This window comes from Platalea leucorodia (assembly GCF_965183815.1).
Source record: "Platalea leucorodia genome assembly, chromosome: 1".
In the NCBI taxonomy this organism is placed as follows: domain Eukaryota; kingdom Metazoa; phylum Chordata; class Aves; order Pelecaniformes; family Threskiornithidae; genus Platalea; species Platalea leucorodia.
Genome location: NC_138823.1, coordinates 9,766,134 through 9,788,914, shown reverse-complemented (window position 1 = coordinate 9,788,914; position 22,781 = coordinate 9,766,134). Strand labels below are relative to the sequence as shown.

General features: G+C 36.3%; 1 protein-coding gene across 5 annotated transcripts in view; it reads left to right on the top strand.

Annotated features, from left to right (window-relative positions):
• The window catches only part of EFR3A (EFR3 homolog A), an 87,548-nt gene that overhangs the window by 29,472 nt on the left and 35,295 nt on the right, over positions 1–22,781 (top strand). For 4 of the 5 annotated variants that reach the window (XM_082312227.1, XM_082312228.1, XM_082312230.1 and 1 more), the window contains 5 exons: positions 595–745; positions 9,508–9,629; positions 12,052–12,201; positions 17,469–17,606; positions 22,635–22,713. In XM_082312227.1, coding sequence (XP_082168353.1) covers positions 595–745; positions 9,508–9,629; positions 12,052–12,201; positions 17,469–17,606; positions 22,635–22,713 — 640 coding nt within the window. The remainder of the gene's footprint in view (positions 1–594; positions 746–9,507; positions 9,630–12,051; positions 12,202–17,468; positions 17,607–22,634; positions 22,714–22,781) is intronic. The other variant, XM_082312229.1, reaches the window with a different exon arrangement.

Sequence of the window (22,781 nt, the reverse complement as noted above, 5' to 3'; positions counted from 1 at the left end):
AGAAGAAGAGAAGATTTTAAAGAATGTGGAAATGGAGCAGGAAAATACTGAGTCTAGGAAGTGGCAATATCCATCACAGGCCATCATTATTGGCCTTCGTGATGTCAAAAGCTATTTTTATAACTTTATAGAATGGGTTAATGGCCATTCTTTAGGGTAATTAACTTTGTTCCCTGCTTTTCTTTACTCTTTTTCATTTACTTAGCATGTTGTCTGACTGTGCAGGAGCATGAATAAGTCATTGGCTTTCCATACTGGGATTTGGATAGACAGAGGAGCTGTAGACTAGAAAGCTGGGATTTATAGTTGGAAATAAAATGTGCTAGAAAAGAAAATTGAGCTATATTTACTCCATTACCAGGTATTATGACATCTCTTCTAAAAATACTCTATTCCACTCCCCGTCCCCCCTCCCCCCCCAAAAAAAAAGAAAAATAGGAAATACTAATAGCTTGCATTTTTAGATAATGCAAAAATATATGCCTTCCACCCTTTGTTTTCTAATTTTTGTAGTAATAAGTACCTAAATTGAATTAATTGAGGTAATGATAAATGTGGCACATGTTCACGTGAGTCTCTCTAATTAATTTTCAGGTATGTTTTAATTGCCATGGAGGCATTGGACCAACTTCTAATGGCTTGCCATTCTCAAAGCATAAAACCGTTTGTGGAAAGTTTCCTTCATATGGTGGCCAAGCTTCTGGAATCAGGCGAACCAAAGCTGCAAGTTCTTGGAACTAATTCTGTGAGTAAACTCGGATACTATATCAAATCAGAATAAATCTTTGCTTATTTGCTATGGGGAAGTAGTTTCAGAAGTCACAAAGTATCTGCCCGTTAACATGAATTGAGAAGATTCTGTATGTGGCAGGGTGTACCATTTGGGCCTAAACACAGAGCAGATACCAGCTGGAGGCAGAAAAACTGTTTCCTTTCAGTCTCTGAAATTCTTTTGATGGCTGGGCTCATCCCCTGCAGAAATAACTACTTCTTCTGGAAGGAACAGGAAAGCTGTTCTGTGAATTCATATTTTGAATCTTTAAACAGACCTCCTGAAGCCATTGTATAGGTAAGACGGTGTTTTCTTGCTCTTCAGCAACAAGAGCAATGGTGTAAGAAGGAGGAAGTAACATCCTTCTCCACAGCACTGACACTGCACGGAAAGATTTCTGTTAGCTGAAAAAGAGTCAGGAGGCAAACTCTTTCAGTATTACCTCACCGTCTTACTAGCTTAAATATTTCAGGATTTAGATCCAGGCTTGAAGGGCATAACTAAAAGTGTCAAAATGAAGATTTGGAGATCTAGTTTTCCAAATAGAGCGATGGGTGCAATCAGCATTATAGTTTTGTCATATTTCCCTTTTAACCATTGTATTTCCAGCTGGTACAATAGGAGTCTCATAAATTCCAGGGTTGTGATGTGGATTGTTTTCACTTAGAGTGATTGCTTTTGCATGAGTAAAGAAGTAATGCTTGCGTTTCTTGTACCTTGCCATTGTTAGCAGTGTGGGTGTTCTTTGTGGGTTCTGTAAAACTGTTGAGCTTTCCTTTGGGCATGATTCCCAGTTGATGGAATTAAATGGAGTTGCAGTTCAGGGAGCCAGAAGGGTGTAGTAGAGTGATGCTACTCTGGAATAAAATTTCCTATTATGGTGGAACGCAGAGTTCTTGCTCTGATGTGGGGGAGGAGTGTCCCCTTGTGCTTCAAACTAACAGGGCAGCTTTACTGAGGGTAATGACATAAATATAATTATTTATTTATTTTAATATCTTTGAGCCAGGCTACCCTGCTTCTTTTGATTTGTTTGTATAATAATGCCTGGGCAAAATCCCTTAGGAAGATAGCTTTGGAACTTATTTCCTGGGCTGCCAAATGGCATGATGTACATCACTTCCCAGTTGTTTCAAATCCTTAGTGGCAAACAGTTACTGTCAACCTCCATTTTGATGTACAAGACACACGTCACTTCCAAACGAATGTTATTGAACAGAACTCCACCTTACGGTAATCTGTTTGATATCCCTGTCAGTTCCTAATGAAGTCTTTTATGAGCAAAGCAGACTAATGGACTTCCTAAATTAGGAGATAATTTGTGTTTGTCTGTTGTAAAACTCAGTAACCAAAAATAATTACGTTTTCCTAAATAAGATGTCAAATTCTGTGAGGAGAGTGAATCTATATGGCTCTTCAACAGTATTCCAAAGGCTAATTTTAGCCTAATTATGCTAATTTCCCTAGGTGCCTTCTATAGTCAAGGGAGAGAAAAGCTAGAGTCTCTTTGTGTTGACTCAAGAGGAGCAAAGTGTATTGGCACTGACAGCTTGTCTGTTGCCAAGGACACTGACCTGCTGTGTTCTTAAAGAAATGTTGTCAGACATGGAGAAGGTTTACCATCACATTTAGCCTTTTTTAGTTTTTTTTTTCTTCTCCTCCTGAAGGAAATAAACAAAGAAAAAAAAAAAAAAAAAGAGTAGAGATGATAGAGTGACTGAATGGAGTTTCATGTGCTGCTTTAGTTATTCTGGTGTACCACTTTGGAGTGGAAACTGGTATTGTCTGGAAGAGAAGAATAAATTGTATATGAAGTAAATGTCTTTAAACTGGTGAAAAGACAGGCAAACTTTGGAAAAGTTTCCATACTATTTTTAGGTTAAACTCAGTTCCAGGCCAATACAAATTTACAGTCTGCTTACACTTAAAAAGATAAGGAGTATAATTGTGGCTATAAGTAGATCTTGATTATTTTCCATGCAAAAGCTGACTTTCAAAGCTTCACTGGAATACAAAGGCAGTGATGTCTTTAAAGTAAGATTCAAACACTTGAGTTGTAGGGTTTTTTCAGCCTCACAAACAAATCTTGCTTCAGCTGTGGGGAATCTTGTGGTTGCTTAGAAATTGGGTATTTCAAATGAAACAAATGTGTGTACTGAATGACTCCGAGTACTCCAGAGTTTTTTCCCTGACTTCCAAATATCTGATTGTGGATGCAGAACTTATTCTACTTGGTGCTCTATTTCTTACAAGAACCCAGAAGTTTCATAAAGCTGTTTAACTTCTTAAATTCTTTTTTGAAGTTAAATTTCATTTTTTAAGTTTATTTACTTCTAAAAAGCAAATATGAAGATTTGTTTTAGAAAAACAATTGGTTTGTTTTTATTTTTCATTTACGTATTTTTATGCCTGATCTTCAAGGTACATGTAATTAATTCCTGTGACTTTTTATATGTTGCATATGTAAATTATGTTAGCCTATTTCCTGCAATGTTTTTTTTTTAAATAACATAATTGTAAATCTACTTACATAGGCAGATACTTGAAAACCAGTGAAATTCAATAGTGGATATTTTGAATTGTATTTTTTTTTTAGTAGACCAGATTTTAAATTGGCAGTGTCTATGAAGTTCAAAATGTCTTTTTCTATCATGGAAGATATTTTTATTAACCATGTGCTAGGATAGCATATGCTGGTGAGGAAACTGAAGAAATGTGCTGGGAAAAAGTGAGATTTCCTTGGCTTAAGTGTTACAGAATCTGAAGGCTGATTGCAATAAGCTTTTACTTAGAAACTTATGGCAATACTAAATTTCTCTTTCTAACCATTTTACAGAATTTCACTAACCAAATATCATGTAAAACATCTCTCTCTCTCATGTACAAATAATTAAATGTATTGCTTAGATCCATAGTGATTATATTACTAGGATAGAATGAATTAATTATGCTTGTTCTTCCTGTCTAGGGGAACAGCTTTAAAATCTTTGAACTTGTGGTCAGAATTTTTTGGGACAAGAGATATTTTTTTTTATATATTTTTAATTTTCTGTCATTTTTTTTAGAGAGGGTCCAGAAAATTTCTTTGGTGAGCAGCTGGTCAAAAACAATGGGGTGCATAATTTAGTAAAACTTCCATCTTAAACTATGTTGACAAAGCTCAGTTGACTACAAAACATTTTAAGCCAATTTGTAATGTTGATGGGGTGAATTCTTCTTTGTATTTTGATAGTAAAACACTGTTTCTTCATCTGAAAAATATCAGATATATGTAGAACCCAGTATTAGCACATTTTAAATTATTTACCACAAATGTTTTCTTTAGTTGGTAGGGCGCTTCATTTTAGAAGGGCAATTTCTTCTTAGGAGCAGTGAAATAATGCTACCGTCAGTGACACTGTTGGGCTTCCTGTGCATGAGAAGGTGACTGCTATTGCTAGTTGTCATCATTTGTTATTTAAAAGAAAACAAGGAGTATCCCAAGTGGAAACGTGACCAGTCAGTGCCTGATATAACAACAAGACTTTTATATTTGTTAATGTTGGCTTATAAAACCAGTTGTGTGTTTGGCAAAATTGAAGTGCATGTGGATGTAAAAATAATATAAAATGTCAAGGCTGTGAAATTAAAGAATGTCAGAATTAATATTCCCAGTAGAGTACTCATTTGTCTTGCTTGTCTGCAGCATGCTAATCTGGAAGTATGTGAAGGAAGCTTATCTTTATTACAAAATGCTTCTTTCATTCCATGTACCAATACGGAATTATGTGCTAGTGGTGATTTAATATACAATGAAGTATTTCATCTCTAGGATCCCTGCTCTATCTTTTTTTATAGGAGTTAAAGGTACAGAGAGACAGAATTACACAAAGCACTCTCTCTCATCCTGTAGGTTATTAAATTGTCCTCTAAATTTTATGTCTGCATCTACTAGAATTTGAGTGATGCTGGATAAATCGCTTCAGGCAGTCCCTTTGGCGTCATTCAGAGTTAAGTATTGCTTCCCCCACCTCAGGCTCCTGCTTTCTGGTCTTACAGTTTCATAGGCACAGTAATGTGGCCCTGTAAGCCAACATAGCATTGCTGACTTTGTTACACAGCTGCACATGCGGCGTTCAGGATAGTTTTCATTCAAGTGGCATGAAGGAAAATAGAATGTGAAGCTATCCAACTCATTCCAATAAAATTCAAAATGAGAAGTGTCAGGTGACCTTAACTATTAATAACTAAACTAGATCACCAATTTCTGTTGCTGAGAACCTTATCTTGTTATTTATCGTAATCATTTTAATACTGTGTTTGTGAAGTTTATGTATGAATCCAGTGTTTGCAGCTTTTCTATTTAGAAAAGTTGAAGTGTTTGTCCTTTTTGCGTTTGTTTGGTGAAGTCGATACATACATTCACGCACTTCTCATTAACGCTGTGCTGTGTAATTTGTAAGAGTCTTATGTTTATAGGATATCATGTCTTCCTATGTGATAGTTTCCTAATAATGAAATACAGTAACTTTGTCTGTGAAAGATGGTAACTATCACTATCAGCACCCCCTTTCCCCCATCTGAAACATGAGAAAATTGGAGGCTGTAGAATACAGACTGGGAAGCTCAAATATTTAAAAAAAAAACAAAAACAAAAAAAAAAAACCCAAAACCTGCTCAGATCCAGCCTACAGTTCTTACAGGGAGATACCTTAAATAACATAACTCAAACCTAAATACGATACATGCTGATTGTCTGTTCTTGAATTGCTTCAAAAACCTGACCTCCTTTAAAGAAGGGTGCATTGAAAGTTCTGATTTTTTTTCCTACTGTACTGGCTACATAAGAGTGATAAGACAGCATAAGTTTATATAAGAAATTATGTTCTTAGGAATTTAAGTTGAGAACTTGCATGATTTACTTACAGGACTCACACAGTCTCTCTCTCCCTAGTAATATGATCCAGCTCTCTTGACTCAGTCTGGAACAAACATCTTCTGAATAGATAATATGTTCCTTCTGTATTTCGTGATAGATTTATATGTTTTTATACTGATTGAATTTTATTGGTTTCAAAATTAATGGAAATAAGACATTACCAATGTAAGTTCCTTTTTGTAGCTTCTGTATTGTACGAATATAGAAGATGCTTGTACTGGTAAAACTTCCGTAAGTTACCAGTGGGTGACCGCAAGCATTTACTATGACTGCATGACATGTGTACATCTATAAAGGCTTTGTAAGTATATCGCAGGCAAATGCCTGGACTTTCATAAGAGTTTTGTCCTTTTTTAGGTTGAATAATTTTTATATTTGAAGTATCCTTGAAAATATCTTAGGTGCTTAGGAGTAAAATATTCTTTATTTAACAACAATAACAGCTTAAGAGCGCTGCTAAGCAAGGAGGAAGAATAGACTAATGTGTACTGTAAAAACTTAAAATTTCTATAATGAAATGGAATTGTGTACTTTACTGAATGACAGTGCAACTCAAAACAGTGTTATCACAGTTAGCTCTCCTGTGGCCTAAATGTTCAGTCATCTGAATGCTAATCCTGGAATACGCTTCAGAAATGCTTTATGTTTAGTGGGTGAAATTGTTTTGTTATACACATGAGAAAATAAGAAATTTTTTTCCCTTTCTGGCCATTTCACTGGGTGTGCCGTTTTGAGAGGTATAACTTCTGGGTACTTGCTTCCCTGCTGCAAAGCTATATTGTGATGTAGGAGAAATGCCCAGAGCGAGAGTCCCTGACACTTTCTTGGCCTAAATTCGTCATTTATTCTTACAAAGCAATTTCTTGGTACAATGCCTTTGTTCTAGCAAAACAGTTATTAGAATTATATTAGTTTTCATGTTGGAAGATCCTATCAATCAAATAATTTTGTATTTTAGATAGTATTAACGTGCTAATATTAAATGCTAGATGAGTTAATATTCTCATGGCCACTGCCATAACGTTTTGTGTTCTTTAAACTTCTTGCTTCTATTCTACATGCTTCTATGGAATTTTGCTGGGTGAATCAATTGTAAACTTGAACACCTGAATTCTGGAAAATACTAAGATCATATTGGTGTTTTTTCTTTTTTTTTTTTTAACCCCTTGACTTTTTGCTTTGTTAAATTTTAAGGACTAATTAGGTTCTTGTCTTCAAAAAACTTTCAAAAATCTATTTCTGTTTTGTAATTAACAATTCCACGAAACAAACCAGTGAGACGTAAGGCATTTAAAGCATTTTCCTATTGGGTCTATTGGGAAGGAAATGATCATTTTTAGAGCTCACTATATTGAAAAAAAGAGTATGATTGCAGTTTGTGGATTGTCTGTCAACCTGTGGCAGTAGACTATAGAGAATTGTTTTTTGACTGAATGGCACTTTCTTATCACCTGACTATACAGGATATTCTCTACCAAAGGACATGTAAAATGGATTCGTATTAGACAATTTTGCTCCGTTTTCAGTAATGGCTGAGAATATAGTTTCACAAACTGTATCGTTTTCTGCTGCGCCTGTAGGTTTCAGTGGGTGAACTGGTAGTGCAGTTGAAAAGGATAAGTGTTCTAGGTAGAACAGAAAAAAGACTGAAAAAAGAGTAGAAAAGTGGTGTTTTTTTTTTTCTGAAATACACAGCTTTCAGTTTCAGCTTGAAAACTAGCTGAAAACCTCCACAAATCAGTATGCTGTAGACTATGCTAAAGTACTTTGGGCTTTTAGCAATTGGTAAGAAGAATACTGGGGCGTGGGAAAAGGTGGAGGGATCTTAACGGGACTTCTCTCTGCTTCAGGGCAGAACTAGCACTATGTTAAACCTTTCCTGACAACCTTTCCTTTCCCTTTTTTCTTCCCTCTGTGGTCTGTTCTTAAAACTGTCAGTGGTGGACAATCCAAAATGTCTTTAGGCAATCTGCTTGCTTTAGAAAGGAGGGTTTTCTTAATGTCTAACTTAGCTAGCCTTTGCTTCAGTGTAAGCCCATTATTGCTTTTCCTGTTACCATTGGACAAAGAAAACCATTTATTTCTTTTCTTTTTTTATAGCTGTCTTCTGTGCATTGTAAGACTGATATCTTTTAGGCAGCTGTAGACTAGATAATTTAATGTCTTCTTTTAACAGGTGTTTATCTAAAGCTTTGTTCATCCCTTGAATAATTGAAGGACTGTATCAGTTAATCACCATCTTCCGTTGTGATGCTTCAAGTGGATGCAGTACTTCATCTAAGGGCTTATTAGTGCCAATTAGATGGCAAAAATTTCCTCATAGGTGTCACGGGTAATACAGTTGTATCACAATATATTGTTTTCTTTTTCATGCCAGTATACAAGGCATTGACTTTTATTGAATGTACAGTTTATTATAACCCTGAGTCTCTTTTCTGCATTCAGCTGTGTCTGGCTTGTATTTGTACAGCTGTCTTAAAACGGTGTTTTGCGTTTGTTATTCCTAAATTGCTTCCTTGATTTTTCAGGTCCTATTTCCAGTTTGTCAGGAACCAGTCATCAAGTGTGCTTGCAGCTCTGGCCAGCTTAGTGTTCTTTGCAAATCTGATGAGCCTACTCTGTCTCTAGTGAAACTCAAATACTACTGTATTCCAGACAGGCCCTTTCAGAAGTTCACTCAATACATTATTGTAGTTTGATGATTTACAGCTGTTTCTATGTTTTTTTCCAAACACTGTTGCGTCTATCTTATGGGGAGTGTTCTTTTGACAGTGTTTTTCTAGCTTCCTTTTGAGAATTTTCTGTATTTTTTTGTCAACAGCATCACTGAAGTTAAGATATGACAGATGCTGCTTCATCTGGGTTCACAAAATCTATTTCTTTGTCACAGGAATAATTTAGGCTGGATTGATGTGATTTGTTCTTGACAAATCCATGTTGACTGTTACTTACCCCTTTGTTACTTTGCTGCTGTTTGCAAATTGGAATTTTTTTTTTTTCAGAGTGTCTTTCTGTGAGTGGAATTAAAGTTGACTGGGTTATAATTCCACGACTTCTCCTTTTTCCCTTTGTAAAGATAGATAGAATTGACAGAATGCCTCCAAGTTTATTTCCCTTGAATTCTGATAAGTCAGAATGTTGCTAGTTAACTTGCCAGTGACAGCGTACCATTTGATTGCTTGGACTGCTCTCTACAACTACCTGAAAGGAGGTTGGAGCGAGGTGGGGGTCGGTCTCTTCTCCCAAGTAACAAGCGATAGGACAAGAGAAAATGATCTCAAGTTGCGCCAGGGGAGGTTTAGATGGGGTATTATGAAAAATTTCTTCACCGAAAGGGTTGCCAAGCATTGGAACAGGCTGCCCAGGGAAGTGGTAGAGTCCCCATCCTTGGAGGTATTTAAAAGATGTGTAGATGTAGTGCTTGGGGACAGGTTTAGTGGTGGATTTGGCAGTTGGTTGATGGTTGGACTCGATGATCTTAAGGTCTTTTCCAACCTAAATGATTCTATGATTCCATGAATTGGTGACACTCACTGTTCAAATGTTAGATGTTTCTGTATTGCATAGTATGTTGTATTTCATGCAGTTTCACCCCTTTGTAATGATCTAAATGAAGATCTAGTGGAAAGTCTTTAAAAAGAAAAAGAAAGCTCTCCAATTTAACTTTTTCTTCTCTGAAGTTAAATATTTAAGTATTTGCAAATCTGGATTCTTTTCCTAATGCAATGTTTTATGTTACTTTTTAAATGAAGCTTAGTATTCATTATTTGCTTTTGGGAAATTGGTATCAAAAGCTTTCATGTATTTCATTTTCCAGTTTGTCAAATTTGCCAACATTGAGGAAGACACGCCTTCATATCACAGACGCTATGACTTCTTTGTGTCTCGATTCAGTGCCATGTGTCATTCATGTGACCACGATCCAGAAATACAAACCGAGTAAGTACTATTCTGTATGTATTACAGAAAATTGCCTTAACATGTTAATATAGTCTGTAATACAGTTTTTATTATGATATTTAGTGGAATAGTTCATTCCATAGGAAGAAAATGAAAGTCTGACTTTTTCAATAGCACCGAATATTTCAAATCTTAGGTGGCTAGAACTCCTAGAATATTTAAGTGGAATTTTACCTGTATAATGCCTGCCAGACTGCATGGATTGTCTCCAGAAAGGTGCTACTTATTAGTGTAAATGTGTGTGAGTTGCATAACTCATTTGAGAAATTAATGGGGCTAGTTATATGAATAGCAAAAGCATCTTTTGAGTCTGCTATTTGAGAAGTACTCTTTAAAATTGAATTTTCTTAGATGTCTGCAGTATGATACTGTGTGTGAAACTGAAATGCCTTCATGAATTAGTATTACAAATTTTTACATTATGTAAGCACCACAATTTTTTTTACTTCAGCTCCCCCTAGCGATGTGTTGTTTATATGAATTGTTAATCAGTATTTAACTCCTGAGCATTTTAGAAAACTTAAAGCTTTTCAGATGATATGATTTGCATCTCTGTTGTACTCATCTTTTCTATTTCCATGCATTAAATTGTTCAGCCAACTATGAAAAATCAACGTGCTGAACATTTATTCAACCCTTTGGGTGTACTGTTGTTGTGTTAGCCGCAACGCATAAGGATTTTTCTTAAAGTTTGCAGTTTCAAAAATCTGAACTGTATTTTCAAAAAGAATGAATACTGTGTACTTCACTTCAGGAAAAAAAACAAAACAAAACAAAACATTCATTCCTCCTTTAGGCTTCTGCTTCATTCCTCCCTATTTTTTGTAATTTACTGCCATCTTATTTGTTGCCCTAGTGCTGTACGTAGGGTTCTGCTGTAAACTTTGTCTCTGAAAGGGTTAGGATTAAATTTGCCTGCTTCTTCTGTACCTTTCCCCCTGCCCCTACTCCCTTTCCCTTTCGGAAGATTATTCCAGTGAGCGGTTTTACAGGATGACCCCGGGAATTATTTGGGGAGGAACTGAAGGTAAATTGTACTCAGGGACCAAAGGGGGAAAGGGGATGGAAACTTGTTAAGCAGGCGTCACAAGTGAAGCCAGGGTATCGTGCAACCACCTCGTAACTTCTGTCAGGCTTCTGACAGGTACAGTATATTTACTTGGAGCTGATGGTCACAAATAGTATTCACAAATGTTTTTAATTAGCTTTTTGAGATTTTGCCTTTTTAGGCTTACTGAAACTAAAACAGAAATGTTAGACTATGTACTTACTGTAAAACATTTTATAAGAGGTTAGGATATGAAGCTCAGCTCAGAATTTTTAACACTACTTTCACCTTCATTGCCCCTTGCAAATGAGAGGTAATATTAGTAATGAACTAGAACGTGGAATGAATCAAGAGACTAGTACATCCCTGATTCATCTATCAAGTATGATCTACCACTCATAAGGATACCCCAAAGTAAAATAGCTCAAAGCTCTGATTGCTGTAGGAGTGATAAGAGAACTCTGCTAATCTTTTGCTGTTCAAATTGTCAGCCTGCACTGTTATCTGTACTTCAGTTAGCAATGTTGATGCACCCTTCGACAGGGAGGAATGCTACTAACATAACACTGTACATGACTTTGATTTAAATGTAATCTGCACTTTAATACCTATCTGAACCTTCCTTAGAGGCATGAAACCTTTCCTGTATGTGGTGAAATTTGATGCTGCACCTTCCTCTGTACTTCAACCCTAATTTTTCAGCCTCCTGTACAATAGTAAGAACATGAAATTAGTGCTAGTGGCACTCCAATACACAAAAGTGTGGCTTTTTTTCCTGCCTGTGAATCAATTTTTTCACTCAGGTTAATGAAATGTATAGCAATATGACTTAATCAGGCTTAAGTTGATAGAATTATCCTTTGCTTTCCATCTTGTAATCTTGCACAAATCTTTAAAGATTTGTTATGATTAATCCAGTCTTAATTACAACTTTTAAGGGCCTAATCACATGGCTCTGGTAGCTGTTGCTTCAGCTTTGGTGTGGTAACTTCACAATATTTTTCTTCAGCACTGGAATAGGTTGAGATTGTGCACAGTTTCAACTGATTGGTAGCAAATTGCGTAGAGTTGGCGGGTTTTTACCCATGTGACTTTCCTTTGGAGGTGGTATACATGTTTGAGTGTTCGTTGATCAGTGTCAGCGTTATCCTTACAGATCATCTTCTGTTCAGTTGTTTGTTTTGTCAACTTCCTTATGAGCTATAAAGGTGTTTAAAGGCAATATGGGCAACCTTAATGAATTAGCTAAATTTCCAAATTACTGCTTTTGAGAACCTAATGGAATTAGGTAAACAGCCATACTGGGAGGTGCTGTGTTTCTCCTTTTCGGTAATTACTTTTTTCCTTCCTTAGGATCCGAATTGCTGGAATCAGGGGCATTCAGGGAGTGGTTCGAAAAACAGTTAATGATGAACTTCGAGCAACTATATGGGAACCTCAGCACATGGACAAGATAGTACCATCATTGCTGTTTAATATGCAGAAAATAGAAGACATTGACAGGTATTTTTATTCCTGGTCACTGGAATGTTTTTTTAAGCAATCTTTAGGCTTAGTTTTTATTATAGATACCTTTTTATTTTCTTTTTTTTAGTGGAAATAACTACTGATGGTTACTAGCAGAGTCTCCTTGAAACTGATAGCACAGCTCTGCTTAACTGCTCTTAATGTTTCTTGTCTTTTCAACCGCTTTCGTTACACTTGTTCTAGATTCTGTTGGCCTAAAAATTGCTCCACAAATTGTATAACCCTGTTTAGACTTCTTAAAAATTGCAAACTCTGTGTTTTGTAACGTCAGATACAGAGATTAGTAAGCACAGGCTTTTAGGTGACTCAAATGATTTTGCTAGTTATATTTGTTAAAAATTGAGGGTTTAATTCCCATTTAACCATTAGTAACAACTGTCTGTCCTGTCTGCAGCAGTACTTAAATTGACGATTTAAAATTTATTTATACCTAGACAGTCTTCTCTCTCTTTTTTTTTTTTTTTTCCTTTCAATGACTCCTAGGCATGTTACCTGCCAGATATGCCTTCAGAAAAGATCTGTGTGGTAATTGATGTTGAGCATATGCCAGTCACCTTACAATTGAAACGTCACTTTTTTTGGTCCATGTCTGTATTTGTGGCTAAACACTGTGTAGGTGTAAAAAGTGTTTATTGCTAGTACTAGGAAATTTCTATAAAACCCAAGTTCAGCTGTGCAAACAAGCCTAAATATTTGTCCAACCCTAACTGCTTCAAAACTTGCTTGGTAAGTAGGCTCAGCAGCCTTCCTATAACAACACGCTTTTCATGCTTTCATATGACACTCAGCTTGCTAAATCTGTCAGGTTTCTCTTTTTTGGTGTGTTGGGATTTGGTGGTGGTTTTTTTCCATTCCCTAGCCGTATTTTTTCTTCTTGTATTTCTAACTGCCAGTACCTGTCTCTTCTCTGAAACAAATTTTCAGACTAAATGACTGAAATCAATAGTTGTCTATCTGTCCATGCTTTATCTATGTACTGTGTATAACTGAGGGCCCATACAGTACGTACAGAAATATCCACTTGGATTTTACATCTGAAGAGTGATCTGAATAAGAGACAAAGGTTTCTGAAACTGCTGTTTGAACAAGGAGAGCCTAGTTAGCCTTTGCTCGCTCTTACAGGGCTTCTAGATGCAGGTGGGCCCTTTCCTTTGTTACTCTTTGCAGTGCCCTCAAGCCTCCACTTTCCTTTATATGGTAAAATTAAACTAACTCCTGGTGGAAAAACTGACTGAAATAGGATTTGGATCAACCACATAAAGCAGATCAGTTTATATGTATTGCAGGACTAATTTTTATCATTTGTTGAGCAATGCAGTACTGGTGGTAGAAAAACAAATCTGTCAAAAAGTAGCTGTTAATGAAATATCTGAACTGGCTGCTTGAAACTTTTTCTATAATGCACATTCAACAGAAAAAAAGACTGAAGATTTTCCAAGTGGCAAGCAGGGGCCTTGTATGATGCATATATGACAGAAAAGCTGAAAACAATATTTATAAATTGTTGATCTGCTGGCCTTAAATGATGTTACAGAGAATTTCTCATCTTGTTTTTATATGTGACTTCATATTTGTGGAGCACAAACAGAGGCATCTTGAAGAGTAGGAGTAAGAAGCATATTGTTCTGGCAGATGGAATCAAAGCATTATTTGGGAAAGAGCAGAAATTCCAGAAAATACCCCCAATTAAGTCCATAGAAAATAACCATTTTTGGTTAAAGCTGAAGTACACAAAGGTAAAGCTTACCTTAAAGATCAGTGTAATTTTTACTTGTGGAACCTTAGCAGCTGAATTCAAGATTCTTCTGAGTACATGTCAGATGAGACACCTTTTGGAGTTAAGAATTTAATATTTAGACATTTTAAAAAGACAGTTGTATTTGTAGATGTCATTATTTGTCTGTATATCTGAATGCACATTCTAGTTATGTGACTATCAGAAAAATTTGCAAGTGTAACATATTCTAAAACTCAGATTGGGTTTTTTATTAATTGTACTTCACTACGATCCTGCATTACAAAATAATTGCCACGCATACTTCAGTACAGTATAAGGCATTGCCTGAAAGACTCTCCCTCCCTCCTTCAAGTTTTCTAGAAGAAAATTCAGAAGAGTCAATCCCATATGTCAATTTATGTGCATCTCTCAAATGGGGAAGGGATGTATGAAATTGGAAATTCACTTAGTTTGTAACATATTCTTCATGATGACTGCAAAGCTAAACATGCCAGCCTTATTTAAGGCAGAAGGACACTCTAGCACTTGTTGTAGACTTGACTTCAAATCCTTCCAATATATCTACAGTCTTCATATAAATTCTGTTTTAGAGGTAGATTAGAATGTGTTTCTTTTTCAGGGTGAGTGAATCATAGTTAAACGTTCCTGTAGCTACTCTGCTCAAAAGTAGTGGTTAAGTCTTACTTCACACGTCCCGTCATATTAAAGAAGTCTCATGCATGAGATGCTGAGTTGCTCTGAGCCAGTTTAAGCCTGTGATTAGATGTTTGCTATGGAAACTGCTGTACTTCAAAATGTCCCTCCTTCCAGTTCCTTGTTGCCACCTTTTCTGATAGAGATTACCCACAAGAAAGCTGGTAGAACAGTTAGAGGGAGTCGTTCTTGCCCATTTCATTGCAAACTGCATTTCATGTTTCACTCCTCTGGACTTGTGGTAGTACAGAAAGTCAGGATGCAGAGGAATAGTAGTAATATTTTTTTAAGTGTTGCAGTTGGATTTGTCAGAGGTTTTCTGATCTTTGTTTAAAAATCAAGTCAGTGAAACAACATTAGTATGAGTTACTCATTTGAATTTAGAAACTTGAGAGGCTGTACAAAGCTTTCCTTTAAAACTAAAAAGTTAAAAGGGTAGTTTTTTATATTCATTGTCTTTCATCTGATAATGCTGAGGAACACTTGGAGGTAGGTGCTGTTAAAGTTCAAAATAAAAGTGTGATTCCGACAGACAATGGGAGGTAACTGAACATTCTGACACAGTCTGAGACGTTTTAGACTAGGAAGACTGGATTGCAATTTCTTGCTTTAACCTATTCTAAAATAAGACTCCAAGCAATGCTAAGTCGTCACTTTCTGTAAGATTGCGTGCACAAACACTTAAAAGATAACTTATTTTTACTGCATTTTAACTAGAATTCTTCCAGATAGACTAGCTCTGTGTGTTCCGCAGCCTGCTTGCTTTCCCCCCACACCCCCGCCTTTGTAATGCTGCTGCCTTCTAGGGAATCTGTGTCCAAACAGCGATAGGAATGACAGTCCTGCACTGTGGTAGAAGGATGCCCGTCTGTCCAGATCAGAGTCTAGGCAGTACAGGAAAAAAAAAATAGGGAGATGGAGGGGCACAGCAGTTGGATAAAGCTGCAATTTAGTGGTACTGATGGTGGATTATATACAAATTGTCATGCCTTTTAAAATTCTAATCATTATGCGTTTGTATAACTGTTTCTCCTTACTTATCTAGCAGGGTGCCTGGGGCTTTTTTATTACTGAAATCTGACAAGCTAGCAATGTTATGGTGACTTCTGAAACACTTATGTTACCAGAGGCAACAAGATTTTTACATTGCAACTTTTAGATTTCTAGTGTTTCAAGACTACTGCAGATCTTTTGCTGTCAGAAGATATTACAACTATGATGTTAATGTGTTCATTTGACTAGTGGCGTTTCAGTATTCAAGTTTTTATAATGCTGTAAAGCTATGGTTTTATGATGCTGAAGAGTGAACATTAACTAAAGCTGATGCTCTTAGTGAATGCTTTAAAAGTTATTTAATGCACAAGCTTGCACTGCAGAACTGAAAGTATGTTTAAGGTTTTAGTGTACTGATTTCTGCAGTCTAAAATAAATCTCCTAATGCATAGATGCATAATGTTAATGTAGGTGAATGAATCCTCACTTAAGTTTCTATAGTGTGTTTTGTGCAAAGAAGTACTTGCCACCTGTAGGTACAGTACTTCTTGCTAAGTAATATAAGTACCTTAGAGGGAACTGCTTGCTTTCTTTCTTCCTCAATCTCCCACCTCTCAACTGCTCAATTTAAATAAAATATTAGTAACAGCTTAATGGTATGATGTGTGAAGCACTTAAATTCAGAAATACATTTAAAATGCCTTTAATTTGCTCTAGTAATTCAGGTCTCTGTGTATTGAAAAGGAGGTGACTTTGGGCAAAGGAGAGGAAAAAAAAAAAAAAAACCACACAAAAAAACCCACACAAAAAATCCCCCAAAAAACATTACCAAGGCCTGCATCAAAAATTAGAAGTGGGAAACTGGAAGCTCTTCTGGAAAGGCTCTACCTTTCACTGCTTACAGTGCAGGTGTTGATTTTAGTTATTCCAAGGTGAGGACAGGCTATTCCCTTCAAAACTCAGTGGCAGAATTTGGGCCTCGGTAGGTTTTAGTTTGTTCAAAGTAGTGTGGGTTTTCTGTAGTTTTGCTTCTCTTGTGTCTGGATTCAGTCTTTAATTCAGTACTCTTACTCTCTTTTTGTACCATGTTGATTTTAAATAGCCAGCCTAATTCCCAGTCACAGAGAGAAAAGAAATAATTGAAAATGGTAGTGAACCACAGCTGGGACCGGCCATGTCCGGCCTCTCCTCACAGAGGCCCCCTGCAGCCCCCGTGCTACCAGCACCTGGGCACGGACACCCCGTACAAGTAACAGTCAGTTAGAAGGTGACTAACTTGCACACTATCTAGTTAGAGGTAACTATGTGGGTGATAATGTTCTAATTAGTTCAATCAGACTTTTTTCAACTCACAAGCCATCTGTTTCTGCAGAAGTATTGGAGTTCTGTTTAACACTCACCCACGCAGTGTGGATCCAGTAGTGGGCAGGTGAATGAGATCATTTGTCTGAACAAAATGACTAAGATTCTGCGTAACTTTTTGCATGGTTTTGTAGCCTTCATTCATTGTTAGCAATGGGTACTAGTTTGTCAAAATGCAGTGGGTAACAAATTAAATCAGTATTAACAGCCATTGGTTTTGCCATATAAACCATTACTAATACAGTGGTCAGTACTGAGTGAACAGATGACGATCTATAGTCCTGCTATAAGGGAATAAAATGTTTTATTCAGAACTCCGGTTTGATGCGTATTTGAGATACAGTTCTTGCCTAGATCAAGTGCGTGACTCATGAACGTTGTAGAACCAAGGGTGGGTATGGTAAGGAAGATTAATATTAATCAGTAGTAAAATCAATGTATTTTTATCTTATTTCAGCAGAATAGGCCCTCCATCCTCTCCTACAGGAGGAGAGAAAGAGGAGAATCCTGCTCTGCTGGCCGAGAATTGTTTCAGGGAACTACTAGGACGAGCAACCTATGGAAATATGAATAATGCCGTCAGACCAGTTTTTGCGTAAGTTGAAAATTCATGGAAGGTCTTATCTTAAGAGATTTTTTTTTTTTATTTCCTTCTCTAATTATGTTGCATTAAATTCCCTCCTCCTTTTCAACCCAAAGGATTCCATTCATGTTTCTTCAAAAAATTGCCCCTCTTTTAATCTTGCCTCTTTGGTGCCTGTCTGTTAACTTGAAGATAGTTGTGGAGAAACGTGTGTCCTATTTTACTGATTTTAGAAGTGCCATATAATGGTTTGGATGGGTTGTTGCCTCAGCTGGCCTTTCTTTTGAATGTGAAACTGTTTATTCAAGGTATTAATAGATGACTGTTGCAGTCAGTGAAGAGACAAGCCAAGTAAAATACAAGTATCATAAAGGAATACTGTGCCCAGATTAATACATAAAGTTAAGATTTCTACTTCCTTGCAGTTTTCTTCTAAGACCTGTTTTGATATTCTGTGAGGAATATCTTTCACAGCTCATTTAGTAGTAAATGGCAGATGTGCACACAGTATGCATATTATGCACAAATGCACACAGTACAAATTATAGCTGATGTATTAACTGTAAGTCCAGTGTTTTTGAGTTCTCTGCATTGCACCAGTTGCTTCCTTAGAAAATATGATGTGGAAAAAGCTACAAGCATTGAGATAACTTAAATGTGCTGCTTTCACCTCTGCTAGTGTCTACGAAGTAGGCATATTCTCAGGAGAAGTCTTTGCAGGAAGCTCTAGACTTGGTGATACTATTTTCAAACCCTGATTTTTCCTGATGATGAGGAGAGCTGCTTGCTCCTTGTTGTAGATTTTCAAAATACCCACCTGTTATGGGAATATCTTCTTAGATGGCCTAGTTCTTCCCACAAAGACTAAGTGTTCTATACATACACTGAAAGGCTTTCAAGTTACTGAAAGCCATTTTCAAGTTACTACTGTTAAGTAAGAGCAGAAATGCAAAAAGAAGATAGGGTGGGTATTGAGGGCAGAAAACTTTTGTAGCCCCTTGTTTTTCACCCAAAAGCATTAAATGCAAAGAACTGTGCTATTATCTTACTTTTCCTGTGTACCTATTATACCAATCTGATAGGAGTTCAACTGTTACGAAGTTGAGTGTTTTATTAAAAAATGTTCATCCTTTCCTACATTTAAAATTTGCATTCCTCCAAAAAACCTGCCACTAGAGTGAACATTTAGGTACTAAACAGTCTAGATGGACTTTTTGGAACTATAGTGTAGCTTCTTTCTTACCACTTTTAAGTTTCTTTTATGGGCTTATCTCAAAACTTTATCAGCCTATACAGTTACCTCAGTCTTTTGAATCATTTCAGTATCAGGGAAGTTTCCCACAAGTAATTCCTGATACCCTAGACTAGAGTTATTGCTGAGTTTGGGGTTGGAGAAGGTGTCATACCTGCATTTCCTGTGGCAGATCCAAAGCTTTATGTATTCAAAATGTTATTTCCAGCTTAATTTCTTTTCTTACTCGCTATGATCCTAAGGAACCACTTGAGTCTTTTTGCACCTCTACGTGCCACAATGCTGCATTTGTGCACTGAAATCAGTAGATAATGACCAGTTACTCAGATTATATTATCTCTTCTATGAATAGAGAGTCTTGTGGTCACCATTTTTGTGTTCCATTTTGAGGAAGAATTGCCAAATAAATTTATCTTTTTATAAATAACTGTTGTATAAACTTTTAGTATTTTTGAAGAACAAGAAATGCAGAAAATGTAATTTCCAGGCTGTGTTTCCTAAACAAAAATGGAGTGCTCTATCTGATCAGCTTCACTTTGTGAATGAACAGAGATGGTAGAATGGAAGTCTGCGATAGTGAGTCCATTGCACTTTTTCTGATTGAAAAACCTCGCTTAGTTTATGTATACTTGATGAGAAAACAGTTTCTCCTAACAGTTTTCAGCAACTTTACAGCTTTTAAGAAAGCTCTGGAAATAAAGACAAGGCCACTTATTGCAATGCTAACACTGAAGACGCAGGTTCTGTTCCCCACTTGAAAGCTTGCTTCACGTGGCATTGGAATGTCAGTCAACGTGCTGTCACTTCCTTGCAAAACTGAAAGAATAGTGCTTCTTGTATCATGAGGCTGAGTACATTCAATGATTGAGGGATTTAAATATAATGAAGATAGCTGAAATCTGAAGTTAGTCTGCTGGTCTGGGTTTGGATTGACCTTAATTCTCCTTGCCTTTGGCAGAAAATCTCCATGGTTATACGTGTCTACATGTAGTAGCTAGAAACTCTCAAATTCTCATTTTTAATGAAATCTGACAGATCAATCTGGCAAACTGCTTAATGAAAGTAAAAAGTTTTATATTAATATGGTATGAAAAAAATTTGTGTCAACAGTCACAAGCTATTTAGACTGACTTAGCATGAATTTGCAATGGTGAATAGATTAGGCAGATCCAGAGGGATACAGAAATCTAGTGAATATAAACAACTTCCCAAGTATAACAAGTTACACCCGATTCATCTCACTGTATTTCCATTCTTGTGAGTTATCACATCATCAGTGCGATGGCTTTGAATATCAAAAGACTGGTATTTAATATTTTTTCAGCAAACATGATGCATGAGACGATTATTTTATATATTCCCATACATGCCTCAGTTCTGCTTTCTAATCATCAATATCAATTTATCATTTTGGACTGTAAGGATTGCTTGCATGTGTGACAATGTGAGTGGATTCAGGGACCGTTAGTGGCTCTCATTCCATAAAGTAGTTATTAGCACCATTGGTTCTGCTGTTCCTTTTAATTTGAGAAACCTAACTGTGCACATTTGCTACGTGTATGCAGCAGATCTTAATGGAAGGCAGAGTCTGGCATTTGTTAATCCAGCAATAAAATGTTTCGCAATCATCCTTAGATATTTTTTATTAAAAGAAATGTAATTGGAAAGAAAAAATAGGCAAGATATGACTTAATTTTAACTAAACTAAATGCACCATGCTGAAAATACCATTTATCATCTTTTACAAAAACAAAACTACATTGAATACGTTGCCTGCATTATGGCGAGTAAAATATATCACCTACAGTAATCTAATACTCCTTTTCTTTGGAGGAAAATTCCAGTCTACAAAGTATGCTGCCCATTGAGCTATTACACAAAACATTAACCTAGGCTGTCATCTTCCCCCTGCTGTCTTCCCATCAGTTCAGCTACCTGAAGCAGCTAATACTTTGCCTTTCTGGAAAAAGAAAACTGTATGTCTTGTTTTGAGAGGAAAGCTTTTTAAAAAAAAAAAAAACTTGATCAAGATGTAGTTGACCATAATCTGCCTGAATGGATCTTTGGGGCAGATAAAGAGAAACTGTCAAGGGTAACAGAGAATGCATGCTACCCTGAAAGAATAAAGGATCAGTTCAAATCGGGAGAAGACAGTGGAGAGTATGATTTTTGTATTTGATGAGACAAAAAGAAAATAGGTTAGCTAAAATAAGCTATCATGTACAAGAAATGATGGACTGTGCTGGAATGATATTAGGGAGGAAGAAGACATGAATAAATTTATTATGAGCCGCTAAGCCTTGAAGGATTTAAAGAGGTAATTTTGTTTGTCTTTCCACCCCAAGGCAGGATTAAATATACCTGCGTGTTTGGAATGTGCACAAAAAAGGCAGCTATCCCCAACAGGTAGTCTGGTTTAATATTTGGTAATGCAAATATGCTGTTATCTTGGCAGACAAACACCTTTAAAATTCCTGAAATTCTTTCCTGTAGGGATTTCCATTAAAGGTATGTAATGTGTCAGAATGGTACTATGTTTTTTTAAGCTCTATAATGGACTGCAAGATAATTTAGGAGACAGGAGAGGGCCGCTTTATGCCAGCTGGTTTAATCAACCTTGAAGGAGACCTGTGCACTCAGCTAGGTCAGTGGGCTGGTAGCAGCTGGCCAGTGAGTTAATTGAGACCTCCAGATTCTAGGGAAAGTAAGTTAAATCATCCAGTCGGTCCTTCTGTGTTCAGAGTACTGACTGCTTTCACCTGTATGCCTTCAAATTTGTTATTTGAAGCATCTTTATATGTTTACTGTGTTCTTTGAGAAAGGGCAGAACAGTAGTGATTCTGTAGCTGAGGTACCTATTCAGAAACACTATCTAAATTCAGTTTCTGTAAAAAACTGTTTTGGTTTTTTGTGTGTTTTTTTTTTCCTTAAATCATTCCAATTAAAAGACATCCCAAATTACTTGCATCAATCTTTTGGATTTAAAAATGCATTTATTTTTGTCATGCTTTTCCAGGTATTCAGATCTCCTGTTTGGAAAATTTGATGTGTGCCCTGTTCATAGCTTTCAGCATAGTGCCTAAGCAGAATTCCTTGTCTTTGCTTGAAACTGACAGTTTTGGTTCCTATCCCATTTAAAGAGAAACTGATGCATTTATCGTTCTGATTCTGTTTTGATATTTCTTGCAGATAATGTTGAAATGCTTCAGAGTGATAAAGGAGTATATACACAAAGAGCAGCTCTTTTTTATTTTCCATATATATCATTCATGAAACCACTGTGAAAATGAAAATAGCTATTAGAGTCTCTATTCTGGATGTAACATTCAGCCATAATTATTTCGTAGCTCCTGATCCAAAAAAAAATTCTTTATCTTATTTAGACTAGAAGTTTGTCAAGGTATTAGAACCATCCTCTTTGGTTCTATCTTCGGTGTGTCTATCATGTAAATAAGCATGTAATGTCACAGCCATTTTTATGCGTGCGCTTTGTATGGAAACAGTATATTCTTAACTGTATATCTTTGGTATGACTAAGCTCCTTAAATTCCAGAAACTAGAAAATCAGGAACTTCTGTTACAGCCAAATGTTTTGTGATCACATCCTAAATCTTGAAAACAAATGCTTTTCTGAAGTTCTAGTTTTCTCACCTAGTTAATAAGTCATTGTTTAGAAGCTTTATGTAAGAAAATAATCCCTTTGAGGTGAATTTTGAGAAAACTGTAAGATGCCATTCATTTTATCTGTGGAATGTCATTATTTCATGTCCCTTAATTTTTGGTTACAGGCATTTAGACCATCATAGACTATGGGATCCCAATGAGTTTGCTGTTTCCTGCTTCAAAATCATCATGTATTCTATACAGGTAGGTTTTCTCCATGGTTTGTTTTCCTTGCATACATGTTTCAAGAACAGGAGGCAGGGTTAAATGCT